At 45.7% G+C, this 21,378-nt stretch overlaps 1 protein-coding gene across 2 annotated transcripts in view; it reads right to left on the bottom strand.

Annotated features, from left to right (window-relative positions):
• Positions 1 to 936: 936 nt before the first annotated feature.
• The window catches only part of Kpna6 (karyopherin subunit alpha 6), a 31,954-nt gene continuing 11,512 nt past the window's right edge, over positions 937 to 21,378 (bottom strand). The window contains exons 1-14 of one of the 2 annotated variants that reach the window (XM_021160244.3): positions 19,632 to 19,713; positions 18,575 to 18,708; positions 15,245 to 15,337; positions 14,849 to 14,948; positions 13,759 to 13,853; positions 12,912 to 13,043; positions 12,347 to 12,435; positions 11,811 to 11,910; positions 11,366 to 11,529; positions 10,962 to 11,040; positions 8,530 to 8,655; positions 7,616 to 7,743; positions 6,112 to 6,290; positions 937 to 5,109 (exon numbers count right to left, since the gene is read on the bottom strand). In XM_021160244.3, coding sequence (XP_021015903.1) covers positions 4,922 to 5,109; positions 6,112 to 6,290; positions 7,616 to 7,743; positions 8,530 to 8,655; positions 10,962 to 11,040; positions 11,366 to 11,529; positions 11,811 to 11,910; positions 12,347 to 12,435; positions 12,912 to 13,043; positions 13,759 to 13,853; positions 14,849 to 14,948; positions 15,245 to 15,337; positions 18,575 to 18,708; positions 19,632 to 19,650 — 1,626 coding nt within the window. In that variant the 5' untranslated portion in view covers positions 19,651 to 19,713 and the 3' untranslated portion in view covers positions 937 to 4,921. Of the gene's footprint in view, positions 5,110 to 6,111; positions 6,291 to 7,615; positions 7,744 to 8,529; positions 8,656 to 10,961; positions 11,041 to 11,365; positions 11,530 to 11,810; positions 11,911 to 12,346; positions 12,436 to 12,911; positions 13,044 to 13,758; positions 13,854 to 14,848; positions 14,949 to 15,244; positions 15,338 to 18,574; positions 18,709 to 19,631; positions 19,714 to 21,378 lie in introns of those variants that run through there. The other variant, XM_021160246.3, reaches the window with a different exon arrangement.

Here is a 21,378-nt window from a genome sequence, read left to right as displayed (position 1 = left end):
TTAGGTCGCTCAGCTCCTTTAAACTGGAGCAGTTCTGCCTCAACCCTGGCTGGAGAAACACACACACACCCTGCTTCAGCATCGCTGTCATTCCCACTGCTAGGTACAAACTCATAACTTCCTCCCTCCACCCCCTTTATGGCAGGGTCTATATAGCTCTGTCTGGGAACTATGTAGACCAGGCAGACCTTGAACTCTAACAGATCTGCCTGCCTCTGCCTAGTGTATGCTGGGATTAAAACCCCACCAACTGCTTGGCAGCTCCCACCTCCTCCACCTCCGCCTTGAGATAGGAACTTATGTAGCCAAAGCTGGTCTTAAACTCACTAGGTGTTTTTGTTTTTTGGGGCAGCCAATAATATTGAGCTCCTGACATTCCTGGCTCTGCCTCCCCCAGCAAGTGCTGGGGTCCTAGGCATGTCTTACCATGTTGGCCAAAACTCAGTCTCACACAGCCAAAGCTTGCTTACTATTTGACAGCAGCACTGATAGGATACTGGCTTCCACATTGTGTAGATGATTGTGTATTTTTCTTTACGGGAGTGGTGGATTTCAAATTCACATAGCAAAAGTTGATGTGAGAATGAATGCCTGTTGGGGACTGGGTGTGCTCCAGCACTTTATGATCGGGAAACCTTAAAGTTTACTACATACAAAGAAATGACTAACCCCCAACAGCTGATACAGCTGTCATTCTACAGACATGCTAATGCCTTGACCAGCAGAGATAACCACTTTGTTTTTCAGATAGGGTTTCATACAGACAGGCTGACCCTGAATTTCTGGACCCCCTCCCTCTACAAGCAGTGTCTGGCTTCTGTGATACCCAGGGTTGGATCCAGGGCGTCAGGCATGCCAATCAAGTACTTTACCATCTATAGCCCAGGTCTCATGTGTACTTCCCAGTCCAGGGTCACTCCAAACCAAAGAAGACAATTTACAACTTTGCAACAGGTTTTTATTTTTGCTTTGTATCTATTACAGTGTTTGAAACCTAAAGAAATACATTTTCTCTTCAAATTTGGACGTGTATATAAATATCATTTGTCTGGACTCAGCACACGCAACGCCATGGTTTCTTGGCCTATTTCTGCTCTGAAATCAAGCTTTGTTTGTCTACCCAGGGGCCCTGAGAACATGAAAAAATAGAGTTTACAGTTCTTAGAAAAATAAAAGCAAATGAATTTGGAAAACAAAACCTGTGAGGATTAAGTCCACCTTTCTAGGGTTCTTACCTGGAAACCCCAAGCTGTCCCTAGGCGATGCTCCATCTGCTGGGTAGCTGAGACCTCATACCCACTTCATTTATATAACAGGTCAAAAAAAACATTTCCCAAAAAAGCCGGCTAACAAAGCCAGCACCCTTGCCCAGCTTCTGAGAGTTCATGGTGTGAGCCCTGACAGTTTCCAGGTAGTCTCAGTCCTCCTTCACAGCTCCCTGCACACGCTACACAGTTCTTTTCTCTAAACAGAAACCTTAACGTCAGAGCCACAGGAGTGCAGGGCGAGTGGGCATCATCAGCTTTGTGTGCTAGTGTGAGCATCAGAAGTCAGGCTGGCCTACAAGCAGGTAGGTAAGCCCAAGCCCTTGAAGACACGGTCACAAGAGCACTCCCCTCTGGTAATAGGGCGCCCTGGTTTGTGGCTGCTTTTCTCACAGCCAGCTTTGGTCCTGCACATAGTTCAGGCTTCAGACAAGATGCTCTCTCAGAAGGAAAACAAGTTTTCACTCAGATTTGTTGGCGTTGACCTTAGCTTCTTCCCTTGCTGTGCATCCTGGGGTGGGACTAGGGGATAGACTGGGAGATTGAGTCAGCTATGAAGGCCTTTGGCCAAAGAGCAGCTAGTATCTATCACATGGATCCTTACAGGGGCAAATTCTCAGTTTGTTGGCTTAACAAAAGAATACAAAAGATAAAACAGAAAAAAAAAATACTGGACGAAACTGGTATAGAATGTGCCAGGAAGCCTGTCTCTTACCACCTCTCAGGGAAGTGCGGCTTGAAGCTGCCACTGCTCAGAATCTATGGTTCAGTGCACCTAGCCTTGCACACTTCCCCAGCCTGCTAGGGAAGCTTGTCACTATCCTGTCTCCTTCCTGGGTCTGCAGGGTCCTGGAGAAGTTCCGTTTTTTTTGCCTTTGAGAAGTTAGAATCTATGCCTGAAAAATACCCAAGAGGATGGATACCAAAATGAGTGAGCCTGGAAGAGAAGAGCTGGGGTCTAGATAAAGAGAGCAGAGGCCTCCAGGGCATGTAGAACTGTGAGCTGCTAGCTTTGCAGGCAGACAGAAACACACTTCCTCCGTGTGGGAAGTGTGTCTTTGTACCGGCTTGGTTTCAGAGAAAGAAACTCCATGCGGAAGCACCGTCTTTTCCTCTCCCTCAGCTATAATCCCACTGCAGCTCTAACCCACGGTTAGTTTCAGAACATAGGCTTCTGGGGATGACTCCCAGGGGCAGCAGGAAGGAGAAGCGGTAGATACAAGGTCCCGGGTAAAGGGGACACCAAAAGGTCTCCCAAACCAGGCTACCAATACTTGCTCCTCGGAAGCACTTGTGTGCACAGACCCAGGTAACAATGGTGCCAAGCAAGCTGGAACTCATACAGTAATACCAAAAGGCTACAACCAACATCCAGGGCCTTAGTCACTGGGGAGGGCTGGAAACTGAAGCCAGTCGGCCAGGAGCAGACTGTGAGGGACACCTAGATAACCAACCTCTTCCATGTGGTACAGGATCTGCTCTGAAGCCAGAGATATTGGAAACGGGCCGAGGAAAGCAGGACATTTGTGTCTCATGCTGAGGATCCGGCTCCAGGGCCAGGTTCCTGTCACTTGAGAGGTTCAGGGGTTCTACTCTTCAGATAAGGACGATGATGGCTTCACAGAGGACTTTTCTTTGAACTAGGAGCAGTTTCAGTCAGGTTAAAAACAAAAGGGCCAGCCCCTTGCCTTCCCGGAAGGCACTCGCCATCGTGGTCCAATGTTGGTTGAACTTTTCAGTATCAACTGCCTGCCCTGAACTACCTTTCTTAGAGGAATCTGAAGCAGCAACTAAAAACTAAAGGAGAGACGGCAGATGGAAAGGCAGAGGCCAGCAGCAAGAACCTCAACTTTAGATCTGCAAATGTGGAGCACAGAGAGATCTGTTGGAACAGGAGTAAGAACAGTGCTGTTCTAGAGAGCAGCTAAGGGTGTGGGGGATCACCACAACAGGGCACTGTGCTGCCACCTCCACAGGTGGTCGGCCTGGCTGACACTGTACCCAGCTCCCAGCTCTCAGAGCTCAGTTTTAGTGTACTGTGTAACCCCTTAAAACAGGTCAGCCTCTGAGGTACTGAACTGTCTTTATTCAAGGAGGAGGGAGGGAGGGAGGGGGAGAGAGAGGGAGGGAAGAGAGGAGAAGGGGGGAGAGAGGTGGGAGGGTGAAAGAGGGAGAAAGGGAAATGCAAGCCAGGTACAAGGATCTTTAGAAGGGAGATGCCAACAGGGTTCATTGTGGGTAACAGTGAGTTAGAGAAAGCAGGATGCTTTTGGCTTGGGAGCAAGGAACAGAGCAGCAGACTACATCAGGCCTTGCTCCCTTCAGGCTGGGAACAATCAGACCCAGCTGATTTACTTCATAAAGGTTCTAGAAGTGGGAGTTGGTCCCAAGTGGTGGCCCAGAATACAGGCAGAGAAAATAAGGACTGAGTTCAGTCCTGTGAGCAGAAACTTGTTTGTCTTTCTGGTCTTCCTCACAGTATCCCACTCGCATCCAGTTTGTCCTCCTAAAACCAATTAAGACTGACCTACTAATACAGACTGTTAAAAACAACAGGGCTTTCTGCCATTCTCTCCATTGGAAGTGAAATATACATGATCCAGCTATGGCAGAAGGAAGAAGAAAGGCCAAAGGCAGGGATTCATGACTATCCCAATACACGACACTAACTCCAACCTCCTCTGCAACTTAGGGGTCATCAGAGCAAGGACTTTCTCCTCAGGAGAAGGAAGGACCACAGCCCCCCATCTCAAGCTCAGGAGAAAACACAGCCACCTCAGAGGTTCATTCAACTCTGAGGTGAATTTTCAAGTAAACAAATGAAGTTGGGTCGCACCATTTAGGAGGTGGGTAGGAAAGAGGGTCAGTAGCTACACAGGAGAAGCCCTGTGCCCCTCCCTTCCACTCCACTGGTATACTTGCTCCAGGAGAGTGAGGGGGGAATCCTCCCAAACTAAAGAGGTCTTAGGCATAGGGTTAGAGGGAGGGAGGGACCTTTGTCTCATGGGGGCCTCCCCATTAGCCTCTATTTCCAGACGATGCTGGTGGCTGGGTTACTAAATCCAGCTTTTTGGGAAGAACAACCTTAATACAAGAAAAATGTGCAAAAGAAAAAATTAAATAATCCAAGCATACAAGATTAATATTGGGTCAGAGCAAGAACACTTTGTTTGGGACTTCTCCCCTCCCCTCCCACCTCCCACCTCTGGAATATTCCATCTGCTCAAGTACCCAAGAGTTACACACGTCAGGGCAGAGGACTGGGATGGATGAAGAAAGATAATTGGGAAGGAAGTCACCACTAAAGAAAATAAAAGAAAAAAATTTTAAAGGTGCAAATTGATTACCTCAGTCCTCCTTTGTCTACCCCTGGGCTCCTGGGTTAAAGACATGTGTGCAGCCAAAATAGTGTAAGGAAGAGAAACCCACACGTCCCCTTCTTGTCTCAAAACCCAATGTGAGCCTCAGATGGTTCTGTCTGTCCAGAGGGCGCTCGCTCCCTCCAGGGAAGGGGATGAACAGGTCGAGAGCACAGTCTCGGGGCAGCAGGTGTGCGGGGCTGCTGGTGGGGTGGCTGCTCTCCTGCCCACCAGAAGGCTGCTCCTCTCTGCTGGCTGCTGGTGCTCCCCGTGCCCCCCCCTCCCCGGAGGCAGACATTATAGCTGGAAGCCCTCCATGGGGGCCTCAGGCTGCTGGAAGATGAACTGCTGTTGCGTCTCATCCACCTGAGGAGCCAGGCTGCTGTCGTCATCCTCTACACCAAAGTAGTGCTCAATGAGATCAAAGGCCTTCTGGTAGATTTCCTGGTTCTCGTGGCTCTGAAGAAACTCAATTTTATCCAAGCCTACGGTGTAAGAAGAAAACAGGTCTGTACCTCTCCTTTCCTGAAGTACAAGTTCCCAAACAAAAGCAGTGGGAACATATCCACCCCTGGCTTGTGTAAAGTGCTTGCCCTGAAAACCTGAGTTCACTCCCCAGGACACAAGGCAAGGAATGGGGCCTGTAACCCTAGCAGGGGGTTGGGGGGAGAGGATATAGTCGGGATAAACCAGCTGGGGTTTGTTTTCTGGTTGGCTTGTTAACCTAGCTTACTGTGAGGAGTGATAGCTCAGGCTGACCTCTGGTCTACACACACATACACAATGTGATTGTCTAGAGGGTCTAGACCAAATTCTGTTGCAAGCTAACTCTGAGCTAATCATGGTGAGCTAATTAACATCTGAGCTAATCATCTGAGATGGGTTGGTCAAGGCAATCAGGGTTTTTTCCAGGAGAGACTGTTGGAATGCAGCTTCTAGCTCCTGGTAGTAGAACCAAATTTTACCCTGTTCCTCCTTGCATACATTTTGAGGTAGGTGGTGCCTATAAGAACAGCACTGACCTATGGCTCCTCAGAGGGAGGAGGAGATGGTGGGACAGGGAAACTCGGTAGTGATAATAACCATTACTTCTATCTACCCAGCTAGTCAGTACGAGTCAGCTACTCCCAAGGGAAAGTCTGAAACCCTGTGCTTGGGCTAGCTTGGCTGCAACAGGAACTCATCACTGGTTTTAGAAGCAGAGACTCAAGGGCTAGTGAGATGACTCAGCAGGTTAAGGTGATTTCTGCCAAATCAGACAACCTGAGTTCAATCCTAGGAACCAACATGGTGAAGGGAGAGAACTGACTTCTTCAGGTTGTCCTCTGACCTTCATTCCACATGTGCCATATCATGTACACTCACACTCATACATGCATATGCACACAAATGAATGGATGAATGTAGTCCCAAGTTTCACAGAACAATTGAATGTGCTCCAACATCTTCCCCATTAACAGACAGGTGAGGTCAGGGAGAGGACCTACCATAGGCTTCCTCGATGAGGCCACAGTAGGGATTGACCCCTGAGCCACTACGCTTGCTTTCTTGCTCTCCAAGCCGAAGAATGTTCTCTAGTCCATTGAGGGCCACTTGCACAATTTTTGAATCCATTACAGTCAGCAAGTCACACAGGGGCTTAATGCAGCCCAGTGATACCAGGTACCTGGGGACCAGAGAGGACATGCGCTCTACATTAATGCAGAACACAAAGTGTACCAGGTGCTTTGACCTGTGCGTCTCCCTCATGCACACCAATTCTCCCAACAAGGCACTCTTCCTGTTAACCACCTAGGCTTTACCTTCTTCACTTTACCCCGTCTCTGCCACTGATCTATTCCCTAATGAACCCAGAGTCCTATTGTCGTCACCTTGGCTACACACATTGAGAAATTCCTCAGGTTCTCATTTCTTCTGAGTACAGCTTCAATGTGGTGCAGACTGTCTGCCATCTGGACCCTTCCTCAGAATATTCCATACTGAGGTTATTAATTTGCGGTTAAATTTCAGATCTTCAGATTTCTGATTCTTGGGCCTTTATATATTGTTCTTTTATCTAAAAAGGCCTACTATATAATGCTATATTTACTCCTCCTCCCTACCCCTGGCACCCTTTTAAACATGATTTCTCTTTGTAGCCCTAGCTTGCCTGGGATTCACTACATAGTTGGCTGACTTTGAATTCAGAGATCTGCCTGTCTCTGCCTCTAGTGTTCCCAGACTTAAGTGGTACACCATCATGTTCATCTTATGTTTTCCCTTTAATGTCTAAGTCAATAGCTCTTCCTTTCTCCCGAGACATCAGTACGTACAGACTTTATTCCCTTTCGTAGGTTATAACAAGGGGAAAGACGCATCCAACTTGCTTGGTTCCTCTTAATGTTCAGATGATGAACCCCAGAATAAAGGGGCATAAATACAAACTGGAGGCTGAGACATGTTCTCAGCCCCTGAGAGGCTAAAGCAAGAGGACCACAAACTCAAAGAGAACTTAGTATACACAGAGAGCCCTAATCTTATCAAAACAAAACACAAACAAAAATCCCCAAGACTTGCCAGGCGTGGTGGCGCACACCTTTAATCCCAGCATTTGGGGGGCAGAGTTAGGTGGATTTCTGAGTTCGAGGCCAGCCTGGTCTACGGAGTGAGTTCCAGGACAGCCAGGGCTATACAGAGAAAAACCAAAAAAGAAAAAGAAAAAAAAAAATCCAAGACTTAGCTGGGTATAGACATCATCTATACTCAGCACTTGGGAGGCAGAGGTCGGATAGGTCAGCCCATCTTGATTCTGTCTCAAGAAAAAAATCACCATAAAAAACACAGCAATTTATTCCAGAGTCCAAGATCACTTAGCAGCTTACTAATTAAACCTTAATATGGTTAGACTTGGAAAGACTTTTCCCATCAAAAGCCTTTTAGAGTCACATGAAAACCACGAACACAGGAGAGCGAGCACACATTCTCATTTAAGACGCTAGGAAAGGATCCCACCTGATTTGCTCAGGGGTTCCTCCTGATGTGGCATTGGTGATGGCCCATGCTGCTTCTTTCCTTGTACGGAACTCTGCTTTCTGAAGGATTTCAATCAATACAGGGAAGATATTTGCATCTATGACAGCCTGAAAGAGAAATGAGGAAGGAGGATGGAAGCAGTTTAAGGAGAAAAAGCAGAGGGATCAGGCAGTATGAAATATGCTTGTGTAATTCCAATACTTGGAAGGTGGATACTGAAAGATCATGAATTCAAGGTCATTTGAGGTTAGCCTGGACTACATGAAACATTGTCTCAGAGCAAAAGATGAAGATCAAACCTAGTATAAGAATCACAACTGGGCTGGCGAGATGGCTCAGTGGTTAAGAGCACTGATTGCTCTTCCGTAGGTCCTGAGTTCAAATCCCAGCAACCACATGGTGGCTCACAACCATCCATAATGAAATCTGACTCCCTCTTCTGGAGTGTCTAAAGACAACTACATTGTACTTACATATAATAAATAAATAAATAAATCTTAAAAAAAAAATCATAACTTGTGTCAGGCATGGTAGTGCACGCCTTTAATCCCAGCACTTGGGAAGCAGAGGCAGGCGGATTTCTGAAGCCAGCCTGGTCTACAAAGTGAGTTCCAGGACAGCCAGGGCTATACACAGAGAAACCCTGTCTTGAAAAAAACCAAAAGAATCACAACTCAGGCTTTTTTCCGTTAACCTGCCTGCAGGTTCTTTGCCCTTACTAGAGAAGGTGTGGAGCACCTCGCTGTCACTATGACAAATTGTTTTGGTGGTGTTGGGCCCTGAATCCAGGCAATTCAATTAGGCAAACATCCTACTACTGAGCTATGCAGCTTGCCCTTTGCCTCGCCCCTAGTTTCTAATGGGAAAGATGCCTTTTTTGGAAGCAAATCTACCTGTATTTGAGCCCTGTTGCCAGCAGTGATGTTTGAAATGGTCCAGCAAGCTTCCTTCCGGATTGATTCCTTAGAGCTGCTCAGCAGGTGGAGGAGGCAAGGGAGGGCTGAACAATTAAGAATGACCTAAAACACAAAAGCATAAGAAATGTATCAAAATTAGATATTTAGTGTTAATTCATTTAAAATTAGATATGCATCAAGACACCATAAACAGTGCAAAGCAAACCTGCAGAATATTAGAAAATACTTGCAAAACATGTATTGTTAAGAGTTAAAATCCAGGGCTAGAGAGATGGCTCAGCAGTTAAGGGCACTGATTGCTCTTCCTAAGGTCCTGAGTTCAATTCCCAGCAACTACATGGTGGTTCACAGCCACCTATAATGGGATCCAATGCCCTCTTTTGGTGTTTCTACATGAAATAAATAAATAGCCTTTAAAAAAAGGGTTATGCCGGGCGTAGTGGCGCACGCCTTTAATCCCAGCACTCGGGAGGCAGAGGCAGGCGGATTTCTGAGTTCGAGGCCAGCCTGGTCTACAAAGTGAGTTCCAGGACAGCCAGAGCTATACAGAGAAACCCTGTCTCGAAAAAAACAAAAAAAGAAACAAACAAAGAAAGGGTTATTATCCAGAGTATGTAAAGAACTTTTTAAAAAAAGAACTTATTTTATTTATATGGCATACTGTAACAGTCTTCAGACACACTAGAAGAGAGCATCAGATCCCATTACAGATGGTTGTGAGCCATCGTGTGGTTGCTGGGAACTGAACTCAGGACCTCTGGAAGAGCAGCCAGTGCTCTTAACCTCTGAGCTATCTCTCCAGCCTTATGAAGAACTCGTATCCTAAGCAATCAAACTAAAAATGAGTGAAGGGCTTGAAAAGACATTTCTCCAAAAAGAGATACAGCGATTATGTATTAGCACACATAATAGGCTCAAGATCATTTATCAGATAAATAGAGAAACAAAAATCAAACCAGGAGACAGCACTTTACACTCACTAGAATGGCTGATATAAAAACAGAAAATGAGATGTCTTAGAAAGAGGGAGAAACTGGAACATGGAACAGAGCTGATAGAGACATAAAATAACACAGAAGCCTACTTATAAATTAGCATAAATTACCATGTTATCTAATCTCTTTTGCATATACATGACCAAAGAACAGAGACTTTGTAGCTGCATACCAGGGTCCAAAACAGCATTATTCACAATAGCTAAGAAGTAGAAACATAAATGTTTGCAAGATGGATGAAGGAATTTAAAAAAATAGTATACACAGACACTGGAGTATCCTTCAATCTTAGTATACACAGACACTGGAATATCCTTCAATCTTAGTATGAGAATTCTGACACATGAACGTCACAGATGAAGCTTGAAGACATTATGCTAACTAAGGCAGCTATGAGGGACTAATATGGTTTAACTCCACTCACAAGGACGGGTCTACAGTAGTAAACTACATATCAACCACAAGAGGGACTGGAGTACACACTAACTCATGGAGACTATTGGCTGACAAAGTCAGACAGGAAATCAGCAGAGTTCTAACTTTTGAACAAGAGAAATTTCTGGTGCCCTCCCTGTGGGATCATTCCTACTGTATCTTACATCTCCATGTTCACGTGTGTGCAGGGTCTTCTGAGACAGGACCTTGTTGTACTGCGCAGGCTGGTCTCCAAGCCCTGGGCTCCTTCCTTCCCACCTCAGCCTCCCCAGCAGATACACACCCACTCTGCTACTGGTTTGTAGGAAATATTTTTCCTATTTTTGGGTTTTTGAGATAGGGTTTCATATAGTCAATAATGGCCCTGAACTAGCTGAGCCTTCTGCCTCTAACTCACAAGTGCTCGGATTACAGTGTGTGCCACACGGCTGAAAAGGCTAACATGAGTTTAGCATGAGGTGAAGGCCTAGAAGCATTGGTGACCCCACAGCTTTTAGTGTCTCAAAAGGATCATGGACCTTCATTCCAAACAAATCCAGTCATTCCATTTAGCTTTCTTTGCTCAAGTAGCAATGGTATGATTTGTTTCTAATTTGTTTAAGAAGAGAAGAAGGAAGTATGAAAATACAGAGACTGCCAGTGCTAAAACTACTTTTTTTTTTTTTTTAGATTTATTTATTTATTTATTATATGTAAGTACACTGTAGCTGACTTCAGACACACCAGAAGAGGGAGTCAGATCTCATTATGGGTGGTTGTGAGCCACCATGTGGTTGCTGGGATGTGAACTCTGGACCTTCAGAAGAGCAGTCGGTGCTCTTAACCACTGAGCCATCTCACCAGCCCCCGTGCTAAAACTACTTAAAGTCACGCTTTCTCTGCTAGACCATGCAGTTACCCAGGAAGACTTTGGTCCACAGCACTCTCTCTGTTCTCCCACAGCTGACCTAAGCTAAGATCCCACCCCTTCTTCCTCACCTGGGTCTGGATGTCATCCCCAGTGACAATATTACCCACAGCTCTCAAGGCAGGAGATGCCACTTTGTAATCGTTGTGCCTACAGAGGAAGAACAGCTATCAGTGGAGAGACAGCACATCACATTCAGTCCTGCCGACTGCCGAAAACCAACACTGCCCATATTCCTTGCAGCTCCAGACCTTTGGGTAGGTCAGCAATCTGCTGTTTGTAGTTTTGGGTTTTTGGTTTTTTGCTTTGTTTTGTGAGACAGTCTTTATACTGCAGCCCACCCTGTCCTTGAATTTGTTATTCTCCTGTCTCCCAAAGGCTGGGATTACAGCCACACCACCATGTCTTTGGCTAGAGGTCTTTGACCTTGGTAAAGCTAAGGAAACTTTCACCCTCTTGAACTCAAACCACTCACATCAGAAGCTCTACCAATCTCCGGCAGACTCCAGAGTCTATGACTGCCTGGATCTTCTCATTGGGGCCATCAGACAGGTAGGAGAGGGCCCAGCAAGCATCTGCCAGCAAGTCTGAGTCACTGCTGAAGAGCAATCGGGACAATACAGGCAAACAAGGAGAGACCTGTTGGAAGCAGAGGAGGACTGATCATAGGGCTACATCAGCTCTCTCACCAAGCCTATCATGGCTACCTCTTCCCAACATGGAATTCTACACCCTGGGAATGCCATCAAACCTGCAGGACCACCTTTTCACTCTCCTACCCTGGCACACAAAATCGCCCTCTACACTGATGATTGCCTTGTCTTTCACAGGATTTGAGACTCTAATGGGTCTTCCCAAAACTTAAAAAGAAATCCTATGATGGAATCTGGTATCACTTATAGCTAGTAGGTGGCTCTCACCTTTGCAAACTCTGGAGGAGGATTCTTGCCTCGGCAGAGGTTTGACAGGGCCCAGACTGCATTCCGTGTCATTGTCAGTCGTGTGGACTTAGTAAGGAGTCTGTAAACAAGGAAGCCATAATCTGAGCACTGACACTCTAGCACAGGGCTGTGACCACAGACCCTAGAGTATAACCCAGGCCCTAGGACTATCTTGTTCGTGAAAATGGGAGGTTGTTCAGTCCTGGATAGTCTGAAACTTGCTAATGTAGACTGGGCTGGCCTCCCAAGGGCTAGGATTAAAAGGCCCGTGCCACTATGCTGGGCCTCATTACTTGTTTTTGTCTTGTGACAGGCTTTTCTCTGTCTAACTATGGCTCTCCTGGAACTCATTCTGTAGATCAAGGTGGCATTGAACTCAGAAATCTGCCTGCCTATGCCTCCCGAATGCTGGGACCAAAGGTTTGTGCCACCATCCAAGGTTTTATTATCCCCCACATATACTGCCACGTAGCCACCCTGCAGATCCCCGGGTGCAAATGCTGTTAGTTACTCACGTTAACAAAGGGTTAAGGATGGAACAATTCAAGACATAATCTCTGCAAACCGAACTATCTCCAGCTATGTTTCCAAGAGCCCATACTGCCTGAAAAGGGAGGAGAGAACTGTCACCCAGAGCCTGGCAGCTTCTGTGACTACTGATAATCAGTGCTACAAAGCGGCCCAACAGGGTGAGGACCACTTTGTAGACTGTGTCTAGGATGACTCTTGCTGAGCACTTGCTCTTTTAGAGCTTCTCCCCCGGAAGCCCTGGTTCAGTGGGAAAGGCAGGCTGCCACATGAACTGAAGCCAGAGACACCAAACTACAGACTTCATCATCCCTTCATTAGGAAGGGAGAAAGAAAAAGTCTTGACTCTACCTTGGCACAGACCCACATGAGGTAAAGAGAAAGATTCCATCACTGCATTCCATTTCTGTGTAAGTACCACAGGCTAACCCATTTTCATACAAGGAGCAGCAAGCCTTGTTCAATTCTCCATATCTCTCCAAATATGCGTTAATATTTATTTTTTACTGTACTGTAAGTACGGCAAAACATGAACCAAATCCTGAGCGTTACCTGTTCTTGTACATCTTCAAAGTCTGAGTTAAGCAACTCGATAAAAATGGGGACAGCTCCTGCTTCAATGACAATTTTGGTCTGCTGAGAGGTTCCAGAGGCAATGTTTGTTAGAGCCCAGGCAGCTTCAAACTGAAAGGGAGATCACAACACAACTGAGAGGTCACTGCAGACTGAGCAGCCCTACCTACCCACCTGCCTCACAACAGCCAATCTCTAGTAGCAACAGAAGCCAAACTAAACGTGTCTTTCCCCGCCATCCTTTAGCAGAGAGGGGACTTGCATGCCGCTGGTATCAACCCTGTGGCAATCCTCATGTCCCAGCCTCCTGCATGCTGAAAGTATTAATATATGCTGGCTAAAAGTATTAGTGTGGCTTAAAGCTTCCCCGCTCCCCCTCTGTATATATATATATACTGTGGAAACTCAGCCAGGTTCACGAAATTATTGCCATCCAAAACCCTTTTCTTTATTTTTTGTGTCTGTGTTCATCTATGTGCCATACCATGCTTGTGGAGGTCAGAGGACAACCTGCAGACTGCAGGAGTCAGTTCATTCATTCTATCATGCATGTGTCCTGGGTCACACTGTCAGGCCCAATGGGAACCTTCATCTGATGAGTCTCCCCCCACCACCACTCTGTGTGTGTGTGTGTGTGTGTGTGTGTCTCATTTAAAAAGACACTCACTGTGGAGAACAGGCTGTACTACCACGCCCAGCCCTGAAGCTATTTTTAAGGAAGGTAATTTCCCCATATTACTTTCCCATTTCCTTAAGGGATGCCACAAAGACAGTCCACTGTCATGTGAGGAACTCTCATCTGGCCATTCCACCTCAGAGCCATTACCTGCAATGTACAATTCTCATTCCTCTTCAGAAACTCCACAAACCGATCAACTACTCCTGGAGTGTTAATAACTTCATCTATTGGAGGACTCGGCTCTAGAGGAAGACAGGAAAGACAGAAAAAGTCAGGAGAAGCTTGGACTGACCCATTCACAACCCGAGATGCTCTGACCAATTTTGTAGACATTCTAAAATAGTCCTTTGCTCATCTATAGCTTAGAATACCGTTGGCATGTTACAAATATAAAGGCAACCTAATCTAGGTATGCTCACCTCTGGCTTCCTATATGTAAGCACGTCAGAAAAGGAGAGAGAGAGAGAGAGAGAGAGGGAGAGGGAGAGGGAGAAGGAGAGGGAGAGAGAGAGAGAGAGAGAGAGAGAGAGAGGGAAAGAGAGAGGGAGAGAGAGCACGCTCCAAGGAATGAGCAACCTCAGCCTATACATTTCCCTTCTAACAAAGACCTGCTAGGTAGTGGTGGAGCACACCTATAATCCCAGTGCTTGGGAGGCAAAGGCAGATGGATCTCTGTGAATTCAAAGCCAGCCTAGTCTACAGAGTGAGTTCCAGGACAGCCAGAGTTACACAGAGAAACCCTGTCTTGAAAAACAAAAAAAAAAAAAACAAAAAAATGAAAAAAGGTAGCTGAAGGAAGTGCTGAACATTTTTTTGGGAAAAGGATTATTAGAAGAGGGAATGCCAAATATAAAAGTGGGAATACACCCACTTGACATATTCAAAGAAAACCTGGCCAGCAAGGTAGGATGAGCAATGGGCAGTAAAGAGACAGAAGGCTGGGGGGAGGGTATAGGGGACTTTCGGGATAGCATTTGAAATGTAAATGAAGAAAATACCTAATAAAAAATTGGAGGGCAGTGGTGGCGCACACCTTTAATTCCAGCACTTGGGAGGCAAAGGCAGGCAGATTTCTGAGTTCGAGGCCAGCCTGGTCTACAAAGTGAGTTCCAGGACAGCCAGGGCTACACAGAGAAACCCTGTCTCAAAAAAACAAAACAAAACAGAACAAACCATCAAAAAAGAGACAGAAGGCTAAATCCCATGGCCCCTTTCTGCGAAGGACCAGGTCCTGTACCTTTGGACAGGAGTTTCCGGAATTTCTGTGTGGTTGCTAACTGCAAGTCAGAGTCGTCCGAGAAGAGCATCTCCACCATCTCTCTCGTGATCACACTCTCCTAGAACAGAAAACGGGTTCACGGCCTTGCGGTCAATAATACAGCCATTAGGGAACACACAACCTTGCATGGCTTCTGCTTCCTAAGATCCTCAAGTGAGAGGAGGGCTTAGCCAACCACGTCTGCTTCAAGGTACAAAATTTAAAGGGATTCCCAGCTGTGGTGCAGCTTCCCTAAATGTTTCCTCAGGGTCTGCATCAGTGGATCCCTTGAGGATTGTCCACAGAAGGCACGGAAGAGCTTCCCATCTGACTTCTGTGCCCACAGGAGCTGTGACCAGGCCTTGAAGGGCTTACCCCAGTTGTAGAGCTCACATAGGAATCCATCAGCAGACTATCAAACATGGCAGCTTCTTCATTAATCAGCTCTACATTTCTCCGTTTAAAAAGCTGAAAAGCGAAGAGGGGAGACAGGGTAACATCACTCACAAACTGAGGGCAGATTATGACATAATGACAAGAAACTATGAGCATGAGGAAAATGAGGCCAACATTTAATTTAAGCAGACATGAAACGTGTTCAAAAGCTTTGTTTTCTATGATACATCTATTCACATTCTTTTAAAAAACTTATTTGAAAAAAACTTTCACTTTGTGTAATGGTGAGGAGAATGAAAAAAACATTAGGGCTGGTGAGATGGCTCAGTGGTTAAGCACACTGACCGCTCTTCCTAAGGTCCTGAGTTCAAATCCCAGCAACCACATGGTGGCTCACAACCATCTGTAATGAGATCTGACACCCTCTTCTGGAGAGTCTGAAGACAGCTACAGTGTACTTACATATAATAAATAAATTTAAAAAAAAAACATTAAAGAAGAAAGAAAGGGGGCTGGAGTGATGGCTCAGAGGTTAAAAACACTGGCTGCTCTTCCAGAAGTCCTGAGTTCAATTCCCAGTAACATGGTAGTGGCTTACAACCATTTTTGGTGAGATCTGGTGCCCTCTTCTGTCCTGCAGGCATTCATGCAAGAGACTCCTGCATACATAATCAATCAATCTTAAAGAAATAGGAAGGAAGGAAGGAAGGAAGGAAGGAAGGAAGGAAGGAAGGAAGGAAGGACAGAAGGAAGATAGGTAGGTAGGTGGTGGTCATCCATGTTTGAATTCCAGCACTCAGGAGAAACAGTCAGGCATATCACTGAGGCCAGCCTGGTCTACATAAGTTCCCAGAAGACAAATAAATGTGACAAAAGCAAGTTCCATGACTGAATCTAGAGCTGAGTAATTACATCTAGTCGTACATGGTGGTGCAACTGTAAGATTAATCAGTTTCTGGCCTGGGCAAATTTTTTTTTCTTTTTTTTTCTTTTTCTTTTTGGAGACAGTTCCATCTGTGTAACCCTGGCTGCCCTGGAACTTGCTCTGTAAACCAGGCTGGCCTCAAACTCAAAGATCCACCTGCTTCTGCCCCGTGAGTCCTGGGATTAGGAGCACGTATCCCCACTGCTGAGCTTGTCCTAAGTACATTTAATACAGAAGACTCTTAAAAGAACAGAAGGCCAGAGACATGGCTCTCTGTTGCTGTCAAGGGGACTTGGGTTCGGTTCCCAGTTCCAGGATATCCAGTGCTCTCTTCTGACCTCTGCAGACACCAGGTACACATATATACACAAAGCATACACATGAAATCAAAGTGCTTCTTTGTTTTGCTTTGTTTGTTTAGCAGACAGGGTCTTTCTATACAGCTCTGGTTGTACTGAGACTCTAGTTCTTCATAACAGAAGGCAGCCCAGAATGACTGCTAAGTCTCTATGGCCAGGCCAAACCCTGACTACACTGTGTGCAGTATGAAGACAGAAGGCACAAGGAAGCTGGCAGAGGAGGTGTCATTTTCTTCAGTGGTATAGCCACTGGTAAAGTGTCTAGTTGTCATTAAGACCTCCACTTATGCTCCTATAAACAACTCTCATTAAACTCCGAAGGGCACAGGAATGAGAGCCATGGGAGTGGGAGGAGTTACTGGGAGGAGGGGATTCAGCAGGAGAGGAATAAGACAAGGAAACCGAGGAGAACTGTGACTAACACAACTTACACACAGAGATGGAATTATCAGAATATTCTTATTCATTTACTTATATGGTTTTATGAGACGGATTTCTCTGTGAAGCCTTGGCTATACTCACTCTGTAGACTACCCTGGCCTTGAACTCACAGAAAACCACCTGCCTCTGCTTCCTAAGTGCTGGGCTTAAAGGCATGCACCACCACTGCCTGATCAAAATAATTTTTCTCAAGTTTTTAAATAAAAAAAAAAATTTTTTTTTACATGTATGCGTGTGTGCCTGAGTGAGTTCAGGTAGCATGAGGGAGCCCACAGAGGGCAATAGAGCGCGTCTCTTAGAAGCAGAGTCATGCATGGCTGCAAACCCCTCTGGAGGTGCTAAAACCTGAACCTAGGTCCTGTTCAAGAGCAGTAAGCACCATTAACAGCTCAGTCACCTCTCCAGCCCCAACAAAAAACAGGGCAAAGAGATGGCTCTGTGTGTGAGGACCTGAGTCTGAGGTCCCAGCACAGGACGTATGAAGAGTATCTGTCATGCAGTCAGATGGAGGGAGACAGGCTGGCACACACAGCAGTCATCATCACACCACACACAAAGGAGACCCAGGCTCAGCCAAGGCGCAAGGTGAGGACTGACACTGAGCGGCTATCCTGATTCCCACTTGCACACCACGCCACGCCCAAACACATCTCAAGCAACCAAGCCAGGAAAACCACAGGGAACAGGAGCTACATCTCCAGTGCAGGATAAAAACAACACGAGTTGGTTTAATTTTTAGAAAAGGATTAAGAAATTGGTTTTTTTTCCTATCTCAAAGTTTCCAATATTTGCTTAGAAAAGGAACCCAGAAGTCTGGGGAGATGGATTAATGAGTAAAATGCTTATAAAGCAAGCATGAGGACCTGAGTTCAAATCCCCAATATGTAAGTGAGGTGCACAGCTATAATCCCAGCACTTAGGAGCCAGGCTCTCTAGAGCACGCTGGCCAGTCAAGCCAGTCAGTGGGTTCAGGTTCAGTGATGGAAGTTAAGGTGGACAGAAACTGGAAGAGATGGTAATATCAATGTCTGGTCACACACACAGAACTTGCATACGTGCAAACCCACCTACAAAACAAACAAGTGAACAAATTTGATGACTAGCCTGCTATATTGATAAACCACATTTCCCTGTGCCAGGGTTTCTCAACATATGGGTTGAGATCCCTTTGCAGGCAGGGGTTGCCTAAGACCATCGGAAAACATAGATATTTACATTATGATATAAGTTATGAAGTAGCAACAAAATAATTTTGTGGTTGGGGTCACCACGACATGAGGGACTGTATTATAGGGTCTCAGCGTCAGAGAGATGAGAACCGCACTGCCCTAGGCAGAAGGATGAAGGCATGGGTGCACCTGAGAATGCTGCAGGTAGGCTGGAGAGATGGCTCAGTGGTTAAGAGCACCAACTGCTCTTCCGAAGGTCCTGAGTTCAAATCCCAGCAACCACATGGTGGCTCACAACCATCCGTAATGAGATCTGATGCCCTCTTCTGGTGCATCTGAAGTCAGCTACAGTGTACTTATGGATAATAATAAATAAATCTAAAAAAATGAAAGAGAGAGGATGCAGATGACTTACTTGTTGTTCCCGCTTCTGTTTCCGAAGCTGAATGCCCTCTTCCTCCCTCCTTCGTCTCATTTCCTCAGGGTTTAAGGCATTGTTCTTATAGCTCTTCATTCGATAATTGTCCTTCCCGGGGCTTGCCATGGTCTCTAGAAGGGAGCAGATCGTCAGAGTTGTGAGTGTAGCATTTCTTTTTTCCCACGTGATCAAAATGAGAATATCAATGAGGAGAAAGCACAGGAAGATGGCAAACAAGTTCTGGCCCTGAAAAGAAATGGAACGAAGAAGCAGAGAAGCACCTCTGGCCAGTCTCTCTAGGACTGCTTTGGAAGTTCACTTGGCAAAGTCCATAAAGATTTATTATCTTGAGGGTTGGGGCAGGGCTGCTGAAGAGATGCTCGGTGGTTAAAAGCATTTGCTGCTCTTGCAGAGAACCCAGGTGCAATCGCAGAACCCATATGGTGGCTGACAACCATCTGTAAACTCTAGCTCCATGGGATCCGGTGCCATTTTCTAACATCTGAATGTGCCAAGCACATAGGTAGGCAAAACCCTCATAAAGTAAAACTAAATAAGCAGAGAAGCTAGAGGAATGATTGCTGAAGTAGCTGAGAGCATGAGCTGCTCCTGAGGAGGATCCAGGGTCAGGTCCCAGCAGCCACAGCACAGCTCCTAACCATCTATAGTTCCAGTTCCAGGGCATCTGATGCCTCTTCTGATCGCCCCAGATTCTGCACACATATGGGGCATCAGGTATATAAAAACACATGTACATTACAAATAAAAATGCAAACAAGAAAGCAAGCCATCAAATGAAATGGCTCAGTAGGTTTGACGGTCCTTGCCACCAAGTCTCAAGATCCAGTTCTATTACCAGGATCCACACAGTTGAAGGAGAATTCGCTCCTGCAAACTGTCCTCTGACTTCCACAGGCACACAACGACATGTGTGCACACGTTCACTCACACACACACACACAAAGGGTCTACAGTGGCCTCTCCTATGGGTACCTAAACAGGCAGAGGCGAGACTACTAAAGGCAAGCCCCTGTGGAATGCTGTCCTTTACTACCTGCCACATAGTTTTTCATGATTGAGCCTGTGCTGTCCCAGAGGCTGTCCTCTCCTTTGAGCACAGTTGACAGTTAAACTGAAATAGAAACCACATTGCTTCTTTAGTTACCATGGTGACAAGTAACTATCACAAACATCTACTTATGACTTCAGTGGAGAAGCAGGCGACAAAGAATAGAAGGATGAACATCTGCAGAAGCACCCAAGGAAGCCCTGGTACCACAGACCCTCCCACCCCAGAGACCATGCTTTGATCCCTCTGGCTTAAGAGTGCCCCCCTTCACCAGTCACACCTGATTTTTAGGAACTCATTTTTACAATACATAATTTTCTCTTACAGTAAATTCTCAGTATAGACTAAAGTACAAGCAACAACAAATCTAAACTTAATGGGGAGACAACACCTACAAAATTAGAATAATCAAATAAAAAAATCTCCAGAGTACAAAGTCAGCTACAGTGTTGACTCTTGAAGGGTGGGATGCTAACACAACACAGGAGACATGAATAAACACAAACTTTCAGAGACGCTCTTCTAAACCGTACGTCACTTACTGTCTTACCAAAGACAACCAGACTGGCCCAAATTCTGTGTCTACCTAGTTATTACTATGAACATACACGGTTGTCAGTAAAAATTTGGTATTATAGCCAGGCAGATCTTTTCGAGGCCTTGTCTCAAAAAGAAAGGAATAAAGATTAAAAGGTGAGAGAGGGAGAAAAGGAGGAGCTACAAATGCAAAGAGGGGGAGATAGAACAGTTAAAGCTTATGCAACATAAAGATAATTACAATTGCCAGGCATTGTATGGCGCAAGTCTTCAATTTCAGCACACAGGAGGCAGAGGCAGGTGAATCTCTGTGTTTCAGGACAGCCTAGGCTACACAGAAAAGCCCTTTTTTAAAAAAAAAATTACATACACACATTGATAAAAATATTAGCCAAGTATGGTGGCTCATGCTGCCTCTAATTCCAGAATTTAGGAACTGGGCAATAGCGATGCCAAAGCTCAAGACCAGCTTGAGCTGCACAATGAATTCCAGGATAGACTGAGCGACAGTTTAGAAATAAACAACTGGCGAGCAAACAAAACCAATGAACAAAACCATCCATGTTTGTGGGTCAGAAGAATTAAGTTACAATGTCCCTACTACACACTCAATGCAATTGCCATGAACTCTTGCCCCGATCTTTACAAGTGTTCAGAGATCTGAACTCAAGCTCTTCACCTCCTGAGCTGTCTCCAGCCTCCCTTTCACTTCCTTGCTGTGTGTATGTTGTTGCTGTGTGACTGTTGTCTCCTGTGTCTGACTTATGCTAACACAGCACCTGGACATCCAGTGCCATCCATTTCCCTGACTGGAGATACACAGCATCTCATATGTAGCTTGTGCAAGCTTGAAACTCACCACCTAGCACTGAGGAGACAGAGATAGGTGGGTCTCTGTGATTTTGAGGCCAACCTGGTCTGCACATCAAGTTCTAGGACAGCTTGGGCTACATAAGAAGACTATCTCAAGGAACTCAAAAACAAAACAAAACAAACTTGCTACTCTCCTGCCTCAGCCTCCCAAGAGCTGCAATTACAGGTATACATATACCAGCAAGCTGGCCACACAAGTCCTTTTTAAACAAATTTATCTTTACTGATATGCCTTCGATGTTGATGATCCTGTAATTACAAGACCAATTAGCCTGAAGTATATAACAAGTTCCTTTCCTGTTTTCTTAGGGTTTTCATTGCT

The sequence above is a fragment of the Mus caroli genome, unplaced genomic scaffold (genome assembly GCF_978045245.1).
Source record: "Mus caroli unplaced genomic scaffold, Mus_caroli_1 scaffold_6, whole genome shotgun sequence".
NCBI classification, from domain to species: Eukaryota; Metazoa; Chordata; class Mammalia; order Rodentia; family Muridae; genus Mus; species Mus caroli.
The sequence above is the reverse complement of the archived record's forward strand: the minus strand, read 5'-3'. Positions and strand labels throughout refer to the sequence as shown.